At 39.6% G+C, this 22,844-nt stretch overlaps 1 protein-coding gene across 2 annotated transcripts in view; it reads right to left on the bottom strand.

Annotated features, from left to right (window-relative positions):
• Nucleotides 1-22,844, bottom strand: part of LDAH (lipid droplet associated hydrolase) — a 128,592-nt gene that overhangs the window by 22,521 nt on the left and 83,227 nt on the right. For both annotated transcript variants that reach the window (XM_074861490.1, XM_074861489.1), the window contains exon 5: nucleotides 18,639-18,879. In XM_074861490.1, coding sequence (XP_074717591.1) covers nucleotides 18,639-18,879 — 241 coding nt within the window. The remainder of the gene's footprint in view (nucleotides 1-18,638; nucleotides 18,880-22,844) is intronic.

The following is a 22,844-nucleotide window of genomic DNA, read 5'->3' as shown; positions in this document are numbered from 1 at the left end:
CCATTACAGAAATCACATAACATGACCACACCTGAAGAACTGTGTATGCTGACAGTCACAACCTCTGTGGGACACTGCAAAACTAAGAATGGTGGGGAAAACAGTCAAAGTAGTACAATTAAAGACGTGTTGTTGCCATGATGTTCATGATACTTCATGATACACTGTTCTTCCCTCCCTTACAGCACAATACATTAAAATGCAAAACAATAAAAGGAAGTACTTTTTAAGGTCATATGCAATTAACTATGAACCTTACTGCCCCAGGAAACTGATAAGCATACGTATTTGCTGCATTCACATCTAAGCACGTTGCCCTGAGCTCCTCTAATTGTAAATACAGTTAATGCAATTAATCTTAGGGCAAATATCTGTGAAGGCCAGATAACTTATACTTCCAACAATCTCTCCTTTCAGGTACTATTCTCTAGGTCCACTATCATTCTTGCTTGGTTTCTTCTAGATACACCCAGTGGCTCATCTCTTTCTTGAATTTTACTGAGAGTATTTCAGCTCATGCTAGAGCATCTCTTCAACATCAGAGCGGTAGCTCTTTCAGCCCATGTTACTTTTCGTATGTACGAAAACCACGTCTCACTTTACAACATGACATGTTAACCTGTATCAGCTTGCGATCCATGGTATTTCCAGAATTTTTTCCTGCAGAACTATGGCATAACCAGTGATTTACCATCCTTGTACTTCATTTACGTACAGAACAACTTGGCTCTTTAAGGAATGACAGCATTCTCCTCTCCCTGCCCCCCAACCACTTCTCTTAGCTTGTGAAGGTCATTTTGATCCGGTCCCTTTCCAGCATATCTGCAGCATGTTCTAATGTGGAACCGACTGTAAACTCAGTAAACACACACTGTAACATCCCTAACACAACTACTGAATAGTAAAGGAATGAAGATAAGACTGTTACAAAACCCTACTGGCTACGTCTTTCCAGTTTCAAAAATTCTCCTGAATCCCATTTTCCAGTCATACATCTGCCTAGTAGTTGTTTCAGTTATTTCATATTTCCCAAACTTTGTTGTAAGAACATAACAGGAGACACTGTAAAAATCTTTATTAAGGTCAAAATATCCTAAATCTACTGCTTCCCTCCAATCCACGTTACACTGTAAGATGTTTAATGTCTATATAGAAAGCTATATTTAAAGAGATACCATTACAGAGCAGGAATAGTACCCTCTCTTGCTGCTGTGCAATGTCAAACTGGGCTTCTTCAGAAAAGCTATTTTTCTCAAAAGCTAAGTCATAAGTTCAGGGAGAAATCTCTCTGCTATTTCCTAATGCTATACTCTGCTAACCTTTGCATTTTTTGAATATTTAGTTCTTTTATTTTACAAAAAACCCCCAACTTGTTCTGTTTCCTTATTTCATGAATACTGAACTGCTTTTTCAAATGAAATAACTCAGACGAATTCACTAGCTTTTTGTGTGTAATTAGAAAGCCACCTCAAAAGGCTCCCAGGGACTGTTATTATGAGCATTTCAGCAGCTCTGAAAATCAGGCTGTGAACGGTGTACAACCAGAAGCTGAGACATGCAAAATGAATGGCCTCTGAAATCTTTCTTTAGGCTATGCAGGGGAAGGTTGTCTTGTGAGATCCCCTTGTCAGTTCTTGCTACCTGGTGTTAGTCTCTGGAAAGACTTCCAACCTGTGCTTTCTTTAGCTGAAAATCTCCAAAGATTCTCAGAATCATTACCAAGAGTCCTGGAAAAATATATATTGGTTTTGATTGCCTGATTTCAGGTACAATATAAAATGCAACCTAGACCCAATGTGATGAAGCTGTGTCACAAAAATCTGCAGAATTAGTCACTGCGCAAAATAGAGCACATCCAGGAGTCTGCAGGACTCTGGCTCAAAATGCAAATATGGGGAATTCCCATAACGAGCTGTGTGGAAGTTGTTATCGGAATTGTGACCTTGGTGTCCATGCTGAAGCTAAGGGCTAGTCTGTGAGTATCCAAAGTCAAGACGTGTCTCTGTGAGAAGTGCATGTGTGCACAGACATGCACTTCTGCATATGATCTGCTGCCTCTTTGCTTTTAACTGGAATGCTTAATATGATAATGTTAAATATTTGAAGGACCAGAAGTGCCTTGTAGCTTTATATAGGTATGTCTTCCATCAATCCCTAAATGATATTTGGTTCAACTGAAATAAGCTGATTTTGTCATTAAATGAAGGTGTATGCAGTGTTTGTATGAGCTTTATGAAAAGTTATGCAGTTGATACAGTTTTCTACTAAAAGCAAGCCAGTTCTACCTGCCTGCTGAAGGAAGAACTCAACCAGTGATAAATCATGAAAACATTCAGCATCGGAAGAACCCCACCACAGCACAGCTATGATGAGATGTGTAAATGAGACGGACACCAAATACATTGGTTACTTTGGTAACTTGGATATTGGATATTCAGACCCCGAAATGAGAAGGGAGTTCTCATGTGCATGAATGTGAGTGCTTCAGAAATCTGGTCAGAGACCCACACAATGACATGAGAGCACTTTACTCGGCATGGATGGTTTACAATACCAAGGCTGGGCTTGAATACTAAATCCTGGCTCGCAGAGATTTGTCTCAAAAAGCTATCTCTATCCACTGAGGATATATAAACTGCAGTCCTCTCCTGAAAAGACTTTGGAAGAAAGGAACAGAGTTTATTCTTTTCTCATCCTTTGCCTGCATGGCAAAAGCCCAGTACCTCTGCACTCTCGATTCCTATCTAGGAAACAGGCTGCTAAAATCTGATCTTGAATCAGCCTAAGATTTCTAGGAAAGGAACGTATAGAAGCTCTTAAGCTTTCCTGCCAACATATTTTTGCTTATTCAGTTTGTTTATCTGGTTTAACAGTCTAAAGCAAATTTCAGTGGGTTTTTTTCTTATTTTTTGTGGTCTAATCCCATTCCTTCAAATCTGTATTTATGCATATGCTGGATTTATACATTATGAGTTGGCCTGGGTCAGTGAGATAATCCAAAGCACAGAAAGTGAAGCATATAACATGAATCTTTGCAGTATCATGGCCTCTGTAAATATTCCTTCATGTTGTTTTTTCACATAGCAACTAGGAAAGGCAAAGCACTTCTCAAAAAAAAAAAAAAAGAAAATGTTGTTGCAAACCTACAGAAGCTGGCCAACGTACCTGGTGACAGCTGTAGAACCCCAAAGCATTTTTATTACATTCTATTCCATCTCAAGTTGCTGATACCCCTTGTAATTCATAACCAGGTCACTAGAGTTTAATAATGAAAAAACTACTGTTAATTATATAACTATCAAAACAATAAGGCCTTAGAGCTTAAAAGTGAAATTGAAGTTTTATCAGACAAATACCACCATGTTTATTGTGCTTCTAACACATAAATACCTTCTTAAATGATCCTAACTTTTTATATGCAGATCTTTTATATACCTTGAAAATGGAAGTCCTTCATTTATTCCCAGGTCAGGCTTATTAAATTAACTGCCAACTTAGTTTCTCCCCATGATCCTGCCAATGACCTTTTTCCTGCCCTGGTAGGATCATTCCCTCTCCATGGATTAAAGGTGATTAAGGATCAGTGTCAGTTTAGTCTCATACATTTGCTAAGCAAAGACGACAAACTGTGCCAAAATGTGTTTGATTTATTTGTGGGGGTTTTGTGGTAGAGGAACCCCGATTGGGCTCAAATCAAGGATCCAGAAAAGAAAAGAGTGCTTTATATCATTGGTAGCTCTTTAACCCAAAGTGTCACAGCAAGGATTTAATATCCTTCAGCTAAATTATTAGTTTTCACAAACAATAATGACTGAAATCAATCAAGCTTTTCAGTGCTTAAGGTTATTTAACTACCAATTCAATTAGCCAGTTGTTAGATGAATACCTGTATCTATTGAGCTGAACTTCAAACACATTGATATATCCACAATGCAGTCAAGCCAATAACATATGAATTAGAAGACTTCCTGATTTTGAAGAAACACATGTCTGGCAGCATTACTATTACTTTCTAAAGATTTTAGAGCTATATCCTAAACCAATATATTGTCAGTTGACTCTATGAATATCGACAGATCTATGCTGGAACTTGGAAAGCTGTGCTAATTTCAGGAAGAAACATGATTCTAACTCGGGACAGATAAACTTTCTCTTTATACTTGATTCTTGAAACAATACAGAGATTTCCTCCACTTAGACTGATATATGTGTTTTTCCTCAAGTCTTTAAACTTCTTGCTTGATTATTGAATATCCAAAGATCATTTGCTTGCTTTTATGAAAGAAAAAGATTAGATTAGGACTAATCATAAACTCACACTAGAAACTGAGGGGTCACATTATGTTGTCTGTGGAAATCCAAGATGAGTTGGAACTATGTCTGTATGGAAAGAAATCTTAAAAAAATGACTTACACATGGTGCACATATCCATAAAATATAAATGAGCGTTAAGTATTTCCAACTTAACCCTGATAAAACTCCGAGAGATATACATGCCGTTGATTAATTTAAAAATCAACTCTGTATTGTTGTACCATGACTAGATCTCGTTCTGTGTGGGTTTGCTCTGTAGTCGGTATCTTAATTATCTATTCTTTGCTGGGCTAAGGAGATGAAGTTACTGTGACAGAAAGAATAGACAGAAAGAGATGCCATACTAATGGAACATGAGACAATAACAAAGAAAAAAAAACCACTTTTCAACCTTATTGGCTGATGAATTTCAGGAAATAACCAGAATAGTTCCTCTTCCAACAAAAATGAGTGGTTGTGAAGATAGCCCCAATCTAGACACTTTAATGGATGCACACACACACATTCTTTAATAGCTTGTTCATCAGACTAAATTAAACATAAGACTACAAAGGGTTACCCAAGCTCACTTAATTTCCCTACTGCTGTTGGCTTCAGATTATGTTGACTCTATCAACAAGATCGTGGCTGTAGGTGTAAATTTATTAAGTCCCACACATCAAAATATTGTTCTAGTTTGTAAGTTAGTAGGAGCTATGCTCTGGAATGGGTACAGGAAGAAACATGAAGCCAAATTTTTACTTCAAGGTCCAGACAGCACAATTTCAACAGCATTAACCTTGGAAGAACGTACTATATGATTTTCCAGAGTGGACAAATTCAGAGGAAAAGGAGACTGCAGCCCTGACTTCATCATGCTTCCCAAATGCAAATCTGTTGCCACTACTCTTACTGTATTTTGACCAACCAACCCCCTGAGCAGATAAATACAGAGAGTGGAGAGACTTATGCTCTCTTACTAAGGCTGCCATATAGTAAGGTATTGTCTTTTTTCGCCAAGAAATGAATAAACTTTCTTTAGCTAGAACTGAAGGAGTTTGTAAGAGACCAGAGATCCCCTCATGACCGTGGTGGTGATCCCTTCATGACTGTGATGCAGGCTACAGGTATTCTTCGTACTTCGATAGGGTATTCTGAGACCCTGCAGCATGGTAGGTTTTTATCACCCATTCTGGCTCCCTTACCTCTCTGCTCCTTATGGCTTCCTTGAATCTGTTCCCCACCTACAGAGAACCTATGCTTTAGATACTTTTTTTTTTTTTTTTTTTTTAAATTTGTATGTATTCTATTAGCTTAATTTTTGCAGGTTGAATATCATTTAGTTAATTCATGTATTTTTCAGTTAAATAACACTTTCCAGCTGGTCTCTGTCCTTCCTTGTGTTTGAGGCATTTAATAAAAGACAGCTCATTATCATTAAAAACCACAAATCTGAAGTGCAACCAGGCCCAGAAGAGATCCCTTTAGTTCTTCAAAAATCTTCTGCAACTCATTTGTAACACAGAGGAATATCAAGAGGCAGAAATAATCAGAACCTGTAAAAGGAAATCCATTTTACACCATTTATGATACATCACAGAGGATACAGCCCGTTACAGTAAGAACCTCTCAGGACCAAGAAATTAGCAAGTGACAACAAAGACACTGGCAGTCAACAAATATTTAGAATTCTCTTAACGAACTACAACTAAAATTTAGAGCTACATACTACTACAAAAGACTCAGGTCGTTAAGCCTTTACCTCTAAGAATGATGTCTTTACTAATTGGCAGACTTTTTTTTTTTTTTTTTCAGAGCTTTTGTGTTTTCTTGGAAACATTTAGTTCTGACTGTTGTTGGAAATGAGAGACGGGACAGCCTGGACTTTGGATCTCATTTCCAATATTAGTTCCTATGTAACTCAATCGTATATCTCAGTTAGTATAATAATGCTTACATTCATCCTAATTTTTCAGCAATACTTGTCACCATCTCTAACAAAATATCCTGCTAGATTAGTACTGTACTATCAGGGTCACAAGTACTGAACATCAATTCTACTAGATTCAGGTAAAAAAATTGAAGGGTGGCTACAACTTGCTTACTTAGTCCACCTTTCTTACACCAAAGTCTGAGCAAATCTCTTTATTAGTTTTCCCTCCCTGGTGTTAGAGACTTACAGGTTTACTCTTAAACCGAGGGCATAGTACAGTTCTTCCAGAAATGGCTTGATGGTTTCGAAAATGATGATTTACTGTCTGCCTTTAATTATATCATCATCAAGTACTCATTCGATACAGAACCATTGTTCTGCTGTCATGAACAGCACTCTGTAAAGAACATATTTCCACAATTGCTTGCCTTTGATAGCCTTTCCTCTTTTCACCGGTCGATAGCTCTGTAAAATGTCTTTCCTAGTCTATCTTATCCCCCATTCAAACGTTAAATGCACTCTCTTTTGCTTTTACTTATCAATTTCTCAGCTTCTGCTTTGACAACTGTGAAGCCAAATTTCCACAGTCTGTTTTCTTACAACCACTTTCCAACAATCAAACTGTTGATGCTTTTGCAGGTATAAAAATGGACTATATCTGCACCATTGTACTAAATAGAGCCAGGAACTATTTTGTGGCCCTGAGGTCAACTGAAATAGAATGGCTTATTTTCACAGAACTAAATTTTTCCTCCACCCAAACTGCTTATTGGAAAGAGTGCATGGCAGTGCTAACTCCTGAACCATGCCTGAATACTAGGAGATTGCTAGTTGGAGAAGGTTAAAAACACACCAGAAAATTAATTAATAAAATTAATTAATAATTAAACAGTATGGATGACCATACTCCAGTGCTACCACAAGTCCTATACTCATTTAGATGATTTCTAGAGGTAACCTACCTATCTTTGGTCCTACTACAACGTTTCTGTATCCTGCATTCAACCTGCAGAATGCAGATTCATTCAGACATTCAATCAGACATTTTCTGAACTTTCAGATCTGCTTTTAACTAGTGTCTGACATTTTTTCTGTCTATATCTTGGTTTCCTCAAACAATCTGTGTTGCACCTGTTCATCTGTTTTGTTTGGTTCTTACTATGGCAAATTGTCTCTCTTTAGAGTTCTGAAATTCTGGATGCTACTCTTGTATCTTTAATTAGTGTGTATGAAATCACAGGGCTGGAAGGGATCTCCATTGGTCTTTTTGTCTTAAGGAGAATCAATGATATTGTGTCATTTTCAGCAGATACTTATCTATCCTAGCCTCAGGAAACACAGACGATGAAAGTTTCATTATCTTCCTGGGAAATCCAGTCTAGAATTCCATTCTTATCATTAACTAAAATCTAATCTGAATCACCTTTGTTGCAATCTACTCCATTACACATTACCTCATCTACCATGGACACGTGGATTAAATTATTCTCCTTTACTTGAAAACTTTTACCATGTCCTTCAGCTTAATTTTTCTCCCTTCAGAGTCAGTGGAAAGCACAGAATTCATCTCATCCTAAAGTAGTCACCTAGATAGATTAGACAAGTGTTACCTATATCTCTCCACTATGACAGGATTTTAAGGGGATTAGTGGATGAATAGAGCTCTATGTTGTAGACATGTGAAGTATTTCTGTCCTAGCACAAATGTTACCCTTTTGTGAACAGACTCAGCCAATCTGTCTCTCAACTTCAAATTCTCTGTATCAAACTGCCATATATTCTCTGCCAATTGCTTTCTCTGCTTTACATAAAAGGCAAGGCATTATGAGAACTAACTGAACAGTCTATATGTTGCTAGATTCCTTCTTCTACAGACATACTGCTTTTTGCATGGCTTGGAAGTTTCTCAGAAAAAGTCTCTTGAATCCGCCTGTCATGGTTTGGTGGACACTATATTCAACAGGGCTCCTTGTCTTTAACACCTGGATATCAGAACAAGTCCTCCATCCACATCCTCCTCCTTTCTCCCTGCCTTCTTTACTGAAGCAAGTTATGTTCCTTCATATTGATATTCTAGTTCTGTCAGTTATCTCACCTATGTCTGTTAAGCCAATTAACTAATAGTTCTGGTAATTTATAAAGGCTTGCAATGCTACTTTGTTTTCCATACTTTTGGAATTTACATTACATTACCTGCACATCACCTAGCTCATCTGCCTTATTTCTGCCAGTATTCCTTTGATCTCTTATGAATTTCTTTGTCTACCATAATTTTAGATCCTTCACGAGTGCACTTTTGCTCATACTGATATAGAAGATTTTTTTATCTTTCCCCTTAAAATCATCCTCAAGCCTTCTTTACTAAATCTTTCAATGTTAATCACCTTTCCATGGTTAAGGAAGCCAAAGCTTCCATGACATTGGTCTGACTGACCATGCTCCAACCTCTCTACATCTGTGCGTACTTGCAATTATTCTTTTGAGGAAGTACAGTGGTTTTAGTAACTGTCTTATGCCCTGTGAAGAACAAGCAATCTCATTACACTGTCATTAGTCTCTCACTCTCTTTAGTTTGCTTCCATATATCTTTCATTCCCACGTTGACATTGCAGGTTCCCTGGACAGTTCTGATGCTCTGCCTCACAAAACTATCATTTACTGTCTTATTTTTCAGAAAACACATCTGCTATTTCACCATTTGCCATTTAACTGCTATTATTGCTATTACTTTAGACTGTTGTTTGTGTTGGCTAAGGACCACAGTAGAGACCAGGGACACATTTTGTCAGGTACTGGCAGTACTGCACATAGAAAAGCCTGAAATGATGCTTTCTTCTGTCACACAAGGGACTCCCCCAGAACCTCCACAAATTCTTAGTTTCATTCTCCCAGAAGGCTTCACTGATGCCTTCCCTAGTAAATCTGCCTGGCAGCAGGATAATTTCACAATAATCTGGTATTACAAAATGCTTGAGAAATATTTTAAAATATGCAAAACATTTGCAAGTTTTAATTCCCATTCCTGGCCTCTGTAAAGGTAAACTGGACAATGTACAAGTAAATTGATTATTTGATGGTAATTGTAGCAAAAGGGAAGAGTCCTAACTGACTGCCCGATTGGATCTTTTTTTATAACTAACAATTAGTTTGTGGGAGTGCTAAAGGCCCCAGTCAAGAGTTGACTTCACTGTGTCAGAGGCTATTCAGACTATCAGGAAAAACATCATTTCTGCTCCACAGATTTTACAGTCTATTTCTAAATCCATGACTGTTCAACATCGAGTTGCAGATAGACATGCAGAGTTTTGCTCATCCTTCTGAGGGACTACAAGCAGAGGATAGAACAAGAAAGTAATCCAACATCAATGTGATGATTATTGCCAAAGACCACTATTTTCATGTGCAACAGAACTTATCTGTACTTTGATGTGCTGTAATACAACTCTTTCAAAAGTCCTCTAAACAATAAAGGAAAATTGCTTAACCTGCAAAGTGATGAATCCATTCTAGGTTGGATTCCCATGCTAAATCAAAACGCCCTGCAAAAAGTAGATTGAACTTTTGAAAATAAATTTTCCTCAGGGAATGTACTACTATCTGGTCACATTTTTTTCCTAGTAAGTTGCCCGTCTTATTGTAAGGTTCTTCAGAGGAGTGTAACACTAGTTTCCTTTCCAGTTTACGCTTCGCTCTTGAGGAAGCAATCTCTGTCATTCCTCAAAAAGAATCAGAAAACAGTGGTAAGAACTAATAATACCAAACAGCAGTGTAATTTCCTATGGGCAAAACATATTTTCTACCAGTAATTATTGCCAACATCAATCTTGGAAATATCGTATAACTTACTGTTTAAAACATCAAACAGCAGGAACTGCTTAGTATCAAGGATGACTAATGCAGGAACATGTGCTTCCACACCACACATGCACACACACATTAGATAAAATGTTGATGTTTAGAGGTTTACAAGATGTAAACATTGACTTTGGGTTCTGCTTAAGTTTACACTGAATTTAGAATGAAAACATACAGTTAATATACAACCATGATCAACATAAATAGGCAGAAATAGCTGCAATTGTTATGACAGACTTCTCCAATCTGCTTGGTTCTGTAGTTGCAGGAAGATCAGAACTATACAAAAAAATCAGTCAGCTGTGCTTGAGAAAGCATAGTACAGACTAAAGGCAAAAATAAAAAGTTATTCAACAATTACACCCAGGTGCTTGACAAACAATAGATCCTTTGTGGAGGAGTGCGAAAAACACTCATTTACTTTTGTGATGAAGCATGTGCAGATGAAGTGGGGTGTGTGATGGAAACTGAAATGTCTATGGACCTAATCCTGCTTTAGGTTACTTTGGAACAACTCCCATCATCTTCAAATGACAGAACTATCCCTTAGCTGGAAATACGCATGTCCAGTTTAATCTCCCACATACCCTGGCGGATGGCTGCGATGATGGGATTCTGCTAGGATCCAGACTTTTGGTCGTGGAAAATGTCTGCTATCTTACCCTGCAAGAGGGGCATAGAAGGGTCTGGTGTAGGTGGTGTTCAGTCCCACAGCGAGTGGCCAGGATGGACATTGTCTGCAGCAATTTAGCATCTCCACACTGTGGTTCCTGCCTGAGCTCTACTAGGTTTAATATGCTCTACTAGACAAGGGTTTATGCATGTAAGCAGCTATATGAAGGTCAGTTTATGTGCTTTTCTGGATTGGGACCCAACACCGACTCTTTCTTGAGGAACCCTGATGAAATTCAGCAACTGGACCACCCCTCCTTTGAACAAGGTGAACTTCCTCTCAGGTGGAGTGGCTTTGATTGGCATGGAAGGTGAACTTTACACCACCGTTCATTAAAGTTCATTTTAAATACACCTGACCATTGCACCAACCAGCAAGCAATCCCCTGCACCACTGGGCTTGCTCAAGATAAGCCAGCATTTCCTCCACAGGTCCATGAAGACTCTGTCTGCATTTTCTCCTTGTCAATATTGTCACATTAAAAAACTAGGCAAGGGAGATGGTGAACACTGGTGGATGTTTTCATGACAAGAAGCAGCAGCAAAGCAGGTTGAAATATTGTTATAGCTGACTGCAGAAATTACATCCAGACCAGTGTCCCCTTCAGGCACATGGAATGACGGTACTGCATTAGTTAGCAGCTTTGTAAATAGCATTTTCAAAAAAAACCCCCTTATTCCATGACACAAATGCCTACAGTTTACCCATGTGCATGGATTTAGCATGTGTTTAAGTGCTTTGCTGGGACTGCATGATGGAAGAGTTCAATGAATCAAATTCCCAACCAGTAAATGCCAGTTATGATAGAGCCACGAGCTCTACTTCAGATATTCCTTGGGGGAGTCTAGACAGACACCTCTGAGACAACAGGTATGAGCCTACTGCAGAAGGGAGTCCTTCCCCTGGACTCAGGGTGCTTTGTATTGGACCCAGGGAAAATAAAGCGCCAATTTGCAGATGACTATCTGGCACTGGCTAACACAAAGCAACCGTAGCTGGTAGCACTTAACTGGCATATACTTATTTTCAACATTCTTTCTGCTTTGTTGAAGTTACCCCTTCTTTTTTGATGCCATTTGCAACACATCATTAGACTCACTGCAAATTTGTGGGAATAAACGGTATCTCTAGGGATGAAACCCCACCAGGAGTGAATAAACAATCTCCCCTTCCCCAACCACATCCCAACTTTGTCTCACATTTCATGGAAATGATCAGCAGTTCTACTACCAAAACATTCACGCCTTATGAGTAATATTTATTATGGGAGTGTTTTACATTGGGTTTTCCCCCCAAGAAGAAAAAGAGGAATAATTAACAGAAATAAACCCAATGAGAAATTTCCACATTATTACTATTATTTTCACAAGGCTTTCACAGGAAACCAAAAACTTTTGCAAGTAATAAAAGTCCTTGTTAAACAACTTTCTTTCTTTTGGAAATGGGGTAAATTATGAAGCAGATTGACTTTTAAAAATAAATACATAAAAGTCGTTGCCTTCCTCCAGTAATTTAATATGAGCATCCTACTCAGAAATAAGGAAAAGTTTAGTTCACTCACAGAAAGAATAAAGCAGATGTGAGGCTTTTCCGTCAGCTTAAATGCTGCCTTGGTAAGGTGAGTTGTCCGACTACATTAAACAAACATTTTAGTCAGGCATCACACAGGAAAATAAACAGTAGCAGAGGAAACATGAAAATATTAAAGACTGTTATTCTTTGGCCCCTTTTCCTGCGAAGCAGGTGATAAAATATTACTGTGTTTCCACAGGTAAGGAAACACGCTCTTAAACACTTTGCAGAAATACATATTACGATCATCACTTAAAATGCCAGAAGTGGATAGGACTCAACTGTGACAGCACACAGGAGCCTGCCGAGAAACTCCGCAGAAGCAGAGGATCTGGCATGCCAGGTCAGGCTGCTGGGCTACCTAAAGCAGCCTTCTGACTCTTGGCAGTATCTGGGAGTAGTGAATTCAGACACAGGCAAAAAATATTTTGCAAGAGATAGCTGTAGAGTTACCTGATTTCAGGAAAGATGACTTCTCCTGAATCCTAATTAGCTAGATGCTAGTGAGAGGGAGGGACATTATCTGCTGTATCATTTTGACCTCTTTCTGCCCCACTGAGTATCAAAGAATGCACATAGGAAGAAGAGAGACCTGCTGAGCTTCATCCTTTTTGCCCACCTGTGATATAGAACACTACACTGTACAGATTTAATATTATTTAGTTTATGTAGATGTAATTTATGTACCATGTCAGTAATTTCTGTTCTCTGTGAAATTTTGTCTAGCCATATGTCATGTCTGAAATTCTATACATATTTAATTATAAAACTAGAAAAATACCTTGAAATGATTTCTGCATTATAGCCAGAAGTTATCTAAAACTTGTATTCATCAGAAGAAACAAAGCAATCACTTTTTACTACCAGGGCTTTGATTTCTGTCAGCCTGGAAAATCAACTTGGAAATGAACTGGTCTAGTTCAAAGGTCTGCACAGATGTCCTGTGGCGAGGGGGAGGGAAAACTTTTATTCTATTTTAAAATGCACTGCATGCACGTCAGCCTGTCTAGCCAATGCGGTTTGTGGAAGCTGCTCATGGCTAACATATGTATATATAAGGTTAAACTAATGGTTAAGCAGGTTCAGCAGATCAAATGTTGCCCTGGGATGTAGGTCTATGTTCTGCTGCTGATCAGCTATGTGATGCTGGGCATAGCTCATCGCTTCTCTTGAACGTCAGGTTCTTTTTCAAATGTGCTAGTACAGTGTTCGAAATAATATTAATACCTAGATGAGAATATAACGCGCAATTCCCCCTTGGCCTTGCATGCCTCAATGAGGAGTTTTAGTTCAACTCAGCACAGAAGGCAGAGGTCTTTTGATTTTGTTTCATAGAATGTTGTTCTGTGAGAGAAAATCGAAAAAGCTCTGCCTTCCGTGCTGAATTTTGAGGTGCTCATCATATCTTCTGTTACTTTTAGGAGTTAAATTTTAATTTAAATGCAAGAAAAGAACACGGTTTTAATTTAAAAACAAAGAAAAGTAAACTAAATTTTAGCTATATAGTTATACAGATTTAAAAAATACTCTTTAGGGGGCAAAGCACTCTCATATTTCACCATTTCAGGTGAATTCATTTATCAAGTGCTTACCTAATACTTTGAACACTTTTTTTTAAACTCTGAAAACTATGAGCAGAATAGGTGGAGGTGCTGTTGAGTGCCACAAATACAACACTGTGCACTGTCCTTATCCAAGTATTTCAGTTAGATGGGTATTTCTACAGCATTTTAGTTCCAAAAAAGAACTCTCTAAAAATTTCGTATCTTACTTGTCAGGAAATGGGAGGTGGAGATGTACAATGAATTTTCAAAGAAGGTAGGAAACAAACAACACGACTCTCACTAGAAACCAGCAGCTGTAAATTCTAATGCAGCCAAAGGATGCGATATCTGACTGTCCTGGCAGCAAGGGTAAAGGCTACATGGACAATTCAGATCACATTGTTTTCTCTTGTCTGCAGCAAAATGAGCAGCTGTAGCTAGAGTGGGATTTATTTCCTCTAATTTTAGGTATCTAGTAGAGGATCCCTTTGCGGACAGTAGAGAGAAACAGTCATTTGTAGGGTGTGATTCACCTGTCCTGCTTTAGATGTTAACTATATGGACATCACTAGGTCCACAGTGGTCAGATGAAGACCACCCATAATGTCATATTTAAAATCTCTCTGATCAAGAAGAGAGAATTGGAACAGAAACAGATCTCACGACATGACAACTCCCAAGGCTGGGATAATTCATACCCAGAATGAAATTTTCTAGTTGGCTCCCTGGAGATAAATTTTAAAATAACTTAGTCAATGTAAAAGCTTACGTTCCATTTTCATAGCAGCTGGAAGTCTATGTTTCATTGGCTTTTGATACAAATTTATCTCCCAGATGCTATTTGACAGTTCTGCAAATTTTATCCTACAAGAAAGCTTTTTACTCTATGGCACTTCAGGGATGCAATTTTGCCATCCTGTACAGCCAACAGAGAGAAGTAGCCACTGCTGGAAGACAAGCCTCAATACCGCAGTTGGAACTCCTGCTTCCTGTGTAGTCCTGTGGGCATAAGAGTGGAGTGTCTGAAAATGCCTTAGCCCTCTTTTCTCTGTAAAATGAGGGAAATGTAAACACTCCACATTAAATTTGAATGTCTCCACACTTGGAACAAGATAAAATTTGAATCCAAACTCTGAAGTTTAATCTTAGTTCCAACTGTCTTCTTACAACATCTCTTGGAAGCTTAAAATAAACCGGAAATCTACTGACTACAGCCTTCATTTGTGTGACAGCCTAAATCCATCTGAAACCCCCGTTTCAGGTTTCTAAGTCCCCTCCTTCCCAACCTGCACAAAGCCGACCTCCCCCCACCCCAGATCTCTGTGCTCCCCTGCTCCCCAAATAGGTTAAACAAACAGGGAGATTCCTCCAGGGAAGTCACAGGTTCAAGATCACAAAGGACACACCGCGTTTGGGCCAATTGGAGGCTTTTCTTGCTATTGTGCTTATCTGTATCTTCACTGTCATCCAGACGTTAACCTCTGACCTGCAAGCCTGCCTCTCAAAAAAGCCTTGCGGTGTTTACCCATTATGTAATGTCTGTGCTTTTGTGGAAATTTTACAGAAACAAATGGAGGAAGTTTGCCAGTCAAATGGCCGGACAATAAATCCTGTCCCGTGTAGATAGAACGGTTTACTGTCACTGTAAGTTTGCTACTGGCATCTGTCATCGAAGAAATGTTTACAAATTTCAACACACTGGAGTGCCAAAGTATTCCAGCATTGCAGGAATGTACATGATTTGTAGAACAACCACCACTGTGCTAGATAGGGGTAGCCTTGTTTTGCTAGCCTGAATAAACAGAATGACAATGCTTCAGATAACTCAAGGTCACTAATGTCCAATTTTTCTGTCTATTCATCTCCTAGATTCATGAATACAAGTACCCAAATGCTAGTCTGTTCACTGTAATGCTTTTTCTGCCCTAAAATAACTTTGCCAGAAGTTTAATTCAGGTAGGCAAACTCCCTTCAGACCCCTTTGCTTATTTCCTAATAGGTCCTTTATTATTTATACACTATGTCTTCCCATCCCTCTTTACAATCCATTTTCTTTACAGTCTCTGCTGTTTCTCCTCTTTCCACACCATTTCCCCTTTGGGACAAGATGCTGTATTTCGTTACCTTTCTGCACAGTATCATTGCAATGCCTTCTGCTGTGTGACTGGGGCTTCTACGTACCACCAACTATAAAGTTAGGACAACGGAAATACGAGTTTGGATAAGAAGCAGGAGCAAACATAATCTGAAACAGTGGGACAGATAGGCAATAGAATTCTTCCTTCACTGACTCTTCCAACCAAGGGATTGATTCTGCTGCCACTGAATGGAGCTTTTCACTCTCGATGTCAACAGGAGCGGCACTCGGTCTTAGAGTTCCGCTATAATTAAGTTTTCAAATCTCATTTCCTTTCAGAGGAGAGAAAACATTGTTGTGACTAAGCTTTGGATGTGGTAACAAATCCCTGGCAGGTTGGTTTGTTTTAACGGACATATTAGTTTTAAGGAAACTTTTACCATCTTTTCTGCCCTTAATCACAGCTTTTATTACAATTACAGTAATGCAACAGATGTATCTGCCAAAGGCAATATGTGTATTTTTAATGAGTTGACATGCAACCTTCCTGGAGAGGAGAAACAACTTCATTGGCTGAATGTTTCTGAACCGTATCTAGCAGTTTATTAAGGGACCAGGAATCAATCAGAAAAACATTTACCACAAATACAGAGGCTCCAGTAACTCACAGATGAGCAGTCCCATAAGACAGACTCAGTGGTTGTGCTAGGTTTAGCAAATTTTTGCTGAATGGTTACATTTTCTATTGTCCTCAAACAATACAAGAGAAGGTTAACAGGCAATATCCGGAAAGCCCTAAGATTATTAATCCACACATGTGGTCCTGAGTCACTGGACTGTAAAACATCACCAGTTTCCAAAGATGAAACCAAAGGGGAATTCTGCTCAAGAGAGATGATATCACAAGCCCAAAGGAACCAGTTGCATAAATAAGGCCTATTCATGCAAGTTTTACAAGACATTGGCTCATAGGGGTTTTCATTCTGGTATAATGAATTCAGTCAATAAATTGAACATAGGCAGAGATTATATCCTATGAGTACAAGAGCCTTCAGGCTGGTTTCTTGCCTCAATTTACCTTACAGCTTGGACACAGATCAGACACCAGTGCACACAGAAAGTTACAACAGGCTGACACACACCCACACCAACCAGGCTCGTTCACCTGGGGGCTAAAGAGCTCAGAGAGTCAGGCTCCAACAGCAGCACACAAAATTTGTTCTGTTAAATTATTCCTGCCACTGCGGTGGTTTGAGCCAAACAGCCCTCACAAACAATGCCTGGTCATGCTTTTTTGGAGGTTACTGCAGGCCAAGGACCATTTCCAATAGAACTCTGGATGTGGATAACCTGTTTTGAGAGGTAAAAGTTTATCTGTGGGGACCAGAGAAGGATTCCTGGATTGTGGAGATGTGACCCCACAGACCTTCACATACCTTTCTCTGAGACCAAATTATCAAAGGAAGAAGTCTGAAAGCCTAGCGTACGTATGACTACATGCTTGCTTTCTCCTCAGTCATGAATTGATAGGAACTCAAGCAACAAACCACAGAACTCCTACCAGAAATTTACATTATCAGCTGGGAGCCTGATGCTATGAGGCACAGGGTACTGCAGTGGAGGGACTTATGCCAAGCTTTACAACATAAATGGGGCTGGCAGTAAGAACCCTCACTGCTCATCCTGCTTTCAGACTCTGTACAGTCCTACAGTAAGCCTCCAATACAGACCAACACATCCACAGAGCCTGCTGAAAGGTATAGGACCTCGCTGAAATCACAGTTACTCTGGCACATCTGTTTGGATGATTAGTAGGTAGAATTTAACGGCTAGAAGACAGCACAACTGGAAATGTAGGAATGTGTTTTTACTAGTATTAATGCAATCAAAACTTCCTTCTTGCTATTATTTTTGTGTTAGCACATCAATTTTATTCCAAATTGTTTTCAACTGCTAACTTACCAAAATACGTGGAGTATAGCACAACCCATGTTCTGGTTTTCATTCTAAACACAATTTACCTGAAATTATTCCTTTTCTTAAAGCCGTTTCTCTTGCTAGAATGTGCAAAATATGCATACAATATGCACTGGAGGAATGTTAATATTCTGTCTTTCTCTGTATGCCCAGAAAAGTGCTGAAATTCTTCTGTGCATAAAGTAACTTCTTTGTGTCTTTGTAGGCTAAAGGGCTTTTTCTTAATTTACCAATATTCCAATACAGGTGACAAAATCTATACAGCTGGTTAAATCATAGCTTTAAAGAAACAGATGCAAAGAACCCTTTGTGAAACTGATTACTGATTTATTTTCACCATCCAGTATGAATGAAATGCAAAAAGTAAGAAGACATAAGTAACATAAACTAGACTTGTTTTAATCACATGATTAACTAGACAGTGGTTTAATCACATGAGATACTGTTAGTAGTGTGGGTCAGTTTTCTTAGAAATATGTATTCTTTGGGAAAATATTTTATCTGTTATTTTCCCCTTAAGATTTGGTTTTTTTGATTGACTCATCTGAGATTTTCCTGTACCCATGGTCTTGAGAAAACATCAGACCTGTCCTTCTTTCAAAACTTATTCATGCTTTAGTATTCAGCTTTTGTGCACAAAACTACATCAGCATTTACTAAATGAGAACACCACAAAAGTTGGTGTAATGAAAAAAAAAAAAAAAAGTGCTCACCGATGCAGTCCACGCTGAAGAGATTCACGGAGGTCGTTATGGAAGATTCATCACAGGTCTTCATTCCTCGCAGGGCAAAGCGCACCAGGGAGGCTTTGACTCCCTCTGGGAGGAAGGACAGCAGGTACACGGGCATGTACAGGGCGTAACGCAGTTTGCACAGCAAAGGGGTCATGAGCTTTCCTTGGGGGGACTGAGCCATACGCTCTATCGTCGGAAACAGCAGCACGGAGCGAAGAACCTGTCGGGCCATGAGAAAACGACCGTCAGCAAAGTCCTGCAGCTCCACATCCCAGCCCAGGAGGCTTCAATTTTCGAGAGCGCGGTTCCGAGGCGCTCCCCTCGCCCGGCCCTGAGGCCAGGGGCCCGCGCCAGGGCCGGCGCTCGCGGCGGGAGGGCGGCGGCGCCGCCAGGGGGCGCCAGGCAGGACGCGACAGGCGCCTCGCGGCGCCGGTTTCGGGCGGGCAGAGACGCGCGACCTCCTCCCCAGAAACCAGGCGAGGGGGTGAGAGAGAGCCCGCCGGCCACCGGCCACCAGCCACCGGCCACCAGCCACCGACCTCCTCCCCAGAAACCAGGCGAAGAGGCGAGGGAGAGCCCGCCGGCCACCAGCCACTGGCCACCGGCCTCCTCCCCAGAAACCAGGCGAGGGGCTGACAGAGAGCCCGCTGGCCACCAACCTCCTCCCCAGACACCAGGTGAGGAGGTGACAGAGAGCCCGCCAGCCACCAGCCACCGACCTCCTCTCCAGAAACCAGGCGAGGAGGCGACAGCCCGCCGGCTACCGGCCTCCTCCCCTGAAACCAGGCGAGGAGGTGTCAGACAGCCCGCCAGCCACCCTGCTGGGAACGCTGTGCTTCGACAGCACGGCGGGTTTTCAGGTTGCAGTTCGACATAGGTAAACTGGGTCAGAACATGAGTCTGGGCACTCTGGCCCTTTGCCAAGATGCGTGCTGTGGTGCACAGTGCTTCTTTTTAGATGTTCTAATGAAATAGGCATATTCTAAAGCTGGCAATCATTTTATGTTATGGTAACAATACACTGTAGCCTTAAAATAGAATGAAATTAAAAACCCACTCACACTAACCAGAAGTGAATTAACATGCCCACTCTCCAATACATTTCAATGTTCAGATCAAACAAATACTCTAAAAGGATACCTGCCACTTTTTTATGGAAGTAAAAACATACTGCAAGAATTCATACAGGAAAAACCCTCAAAAACACACGACTACATTATCTAACAGAAGTACCAAGAAAGTAAGAGAGATTCTGGATATTGCATTTACAGATAATTAGGTATAAATTACTGTGCTTTGTTGGTGACTCAGCATAAATAAAACAGATGTAGTTACGTATGTCTGCTAACTGCACATACCATTCTACGTACTGCACACATTAGATTAATATTTTTGCAAAAAATACTTTAAAATAATTTAAGTTTACTCTCAGATGAGACTCAGATAATGTTTGCCACTGCACCTGTGTGCAGCACCACTGGTCTTAGCAGCTATCCAGTGGAAGGCAGGGCATGCCACCAGGAGATGCTTACGAGATCTGAGCATTGTAACATAGCAAACAGAAGAATTTCTGAAAGTATCATTAACTCACTATACTGTACTTTCTACACTATTTTAAAAGCAGACTTTGAATGTGCTATTTATATGAAATACAGAACTAATTTAAGAAATCCTTCTAACTTTCCAGCTGATACTACTTTGGTTTTAGACAAAGAAAAGTACATTCTCAGGGAAATCAATCCTGGGCCTCTTCTTACTAAAAGCAACCAGCAGCTGAAGTATAGGAATGCAAGACTTGTACTAAATTACATGGCAGTTTCGTGATATTTCAGCTAGGAGCTGAACTCAAACTGTTGTGATCTAAAGCAGATTTGACCTGCATTCCCAGGCACACATTAATCCTTTGACATTACAGTTTATAGATACAGGATTAGTTGCTTGGAGTGCTGTACTAACCACTGGGGGAAGTTGCTAAACCTTGGAGAAAAAAGGACAAACCAAAAAAGCTGTTATAACGTCCCACGCATTCCTGAATTTTTAATGGCACACAAATTTAAAAGACGGTGGTAAGATGGAGGATAATTTAATTTCTTTCCTTTTAAAATCTTTTGCAGACAATAATAGAGAAATTAAAATTTGTATTTTTCAAACACTTATCAACTAATTCTTAGTTTACTGCTAGATTCCCAAGCCAGGATTTTGAAATGTGCATTTGACTGCAGAATTGCTTAAAGATGTAGTTCAACTTCTTTGCAATACAAGTGCAGATGCAACAGATTCAACATATTTTACTATAATGGCACACATGTTCATAAAAAAGTATGTCATATTTGCGTCTTGGAATAAGTGAAGTAGAAATATACAGGTAAAATGAAGGAAATGAATGAGATTCAAATGCTCAACATCAGTTAATAATTTTTTTTACTTTTCAAATATCTTATATTTTCAAATATCTATATGCAATTTACACTAGCTGAAATCAAGTAGACAACACAGAATTATGTTCAAGTTACAACTTTCAGAATTATTGTAAGACCAGTAATTCTGAAGAGACTGGCTATCATAAGCACCAGGTATTGTCACACCTATGAATGCCACGGTACATACCATTAAGTGTAAAGGTTAATGACCCCTTTATTTATGGAAACCCTTCTCACACTTAATGATAGAAGTTTCTTGTGATAACAATCTGTCAAAATACAAAAAACATTACACATAACATAGAGAGGGAAATCCAGATTCACCTGTTTTAAATTACCCCCAATTCAAAGTCCAGTGATTTTTATTGGTTAAGCACATGGGAAGGCAGAGAGCTGGGCAACTAGAGACTAGTCACAGAGATTTAAGTGGATCTGGGGACTACTGAAACTTGGCCAGTGCATCTACTGAAGGCAAACACACCATGTGCCCAGGAATTGCTGAGAGCTGTGGGCTGTATCACCTACCCTTGCTGTGCTTTGGTCAACTCACAAAAAATCATAGAATGGTTTGGGTTGGAAGGGACCTTAAATATCATCTAGTTCCACCCCCTCTGCCATGGGCAGGGACACCTTCCACTAGCCCAGGTTGCTCAAAGCCCCGTCCAACCTGGCCTTGAACCCTTCCAGGGAGGGGGCAGCCACAACCTCTCTGGGAAACCTGTGCCAGTGTCTCACCATCCTCACAGTGAAGAAGTACGTGTACATTTATTAGTACATGTATTATAATGGTACATGTATTCTTACATTGTACTGGAATTGTCACTGTTGATTGTTGTGACAAGAAACAGTATTTGTAAAACTGTCATTCAACTTATTTATCAGTTATTTAACATGTGATTAAGTTGCAAGATTTCAACACTCAGGTTGACACATACATTAAAGTTCAATGTGTAAGGCATAGATGCTCTTTGGATTAGTCCCCAGGCAGCTGCTTCTATTTTCACCATTAATTTTTAACTCTTTAAATTAAAATAGGGCTCAAGACCTGAATTGTTCAAGTGACTGTAATACGATGCAGTGTCTCAGAAGTTTCAGATCTTGTTAACAACAAAAAGATAAAATTATCTGCAAGCGTTTCACATAATTTGATGTGGGTGCCAAGGCAGCTCCTAGTTCCTTGTCAGGTGGTATATATATCACTGAAAAAATGAATGGGGCATGGCCTGAGCATGTGTCCAGAGAACAAACTGCCCCCAAAGCCCAGTATGTTGTGCTCTTTATTCCTTCAACTCACACCACATTAGGAAGGTGTGGGGACTTTTGGAGTTGCACTTTTGTCACGTTATCTAGAGCAATTAGTCTGTCAACTTCAGGTAGGTATGACCTGCACAGTAAATTTTACAACACAGAGGGAAGAGAAACTACTTATTTCACAGGAAAAGTGAGCCTTCAAAGCAAAAAATATTAAATACCCATTCTCCAAAAGCATGGCATTGACTAAGAAGCTTTGTTTAGGCAGGATCCCGAAATGAATGAGATTCACTTCATGTGATCACTGCTTCATATAAATATTAAAGAATTAAAACAAAGGCTTCCTCCCAATTACGTACATAAAGAACACAAACATTCCTGTACATCTGGGCTTTCTATTCAGCTTTTAATCCAGCTAAAACAAGATGACAATGTCACAACTGAGTACCTTCAAGTCTTTACTAGATAACGGTTATGTCAACATGTTTTTGGATTTGCAGAAACAGTTGGAAGT

This window comes from Strix uralensis, chromosome 3 (genome assembly GCF_047716275.1).
Source record: "Strix uralensis isolate ZFMK-TIS-50842 chromosome 3, bStrUra1, whole genome shotgun sequence".
Lineage (NCBI taxonomy): Eukaryota > Metazoa > Chordata > Aves > Strigiformes > Strigidae > Strix > Strix uralensis.
Note: the sequence above shows the minus strand (reverse complement) of the source record. Positions and strands in the feature narration are given on the sequence as shown.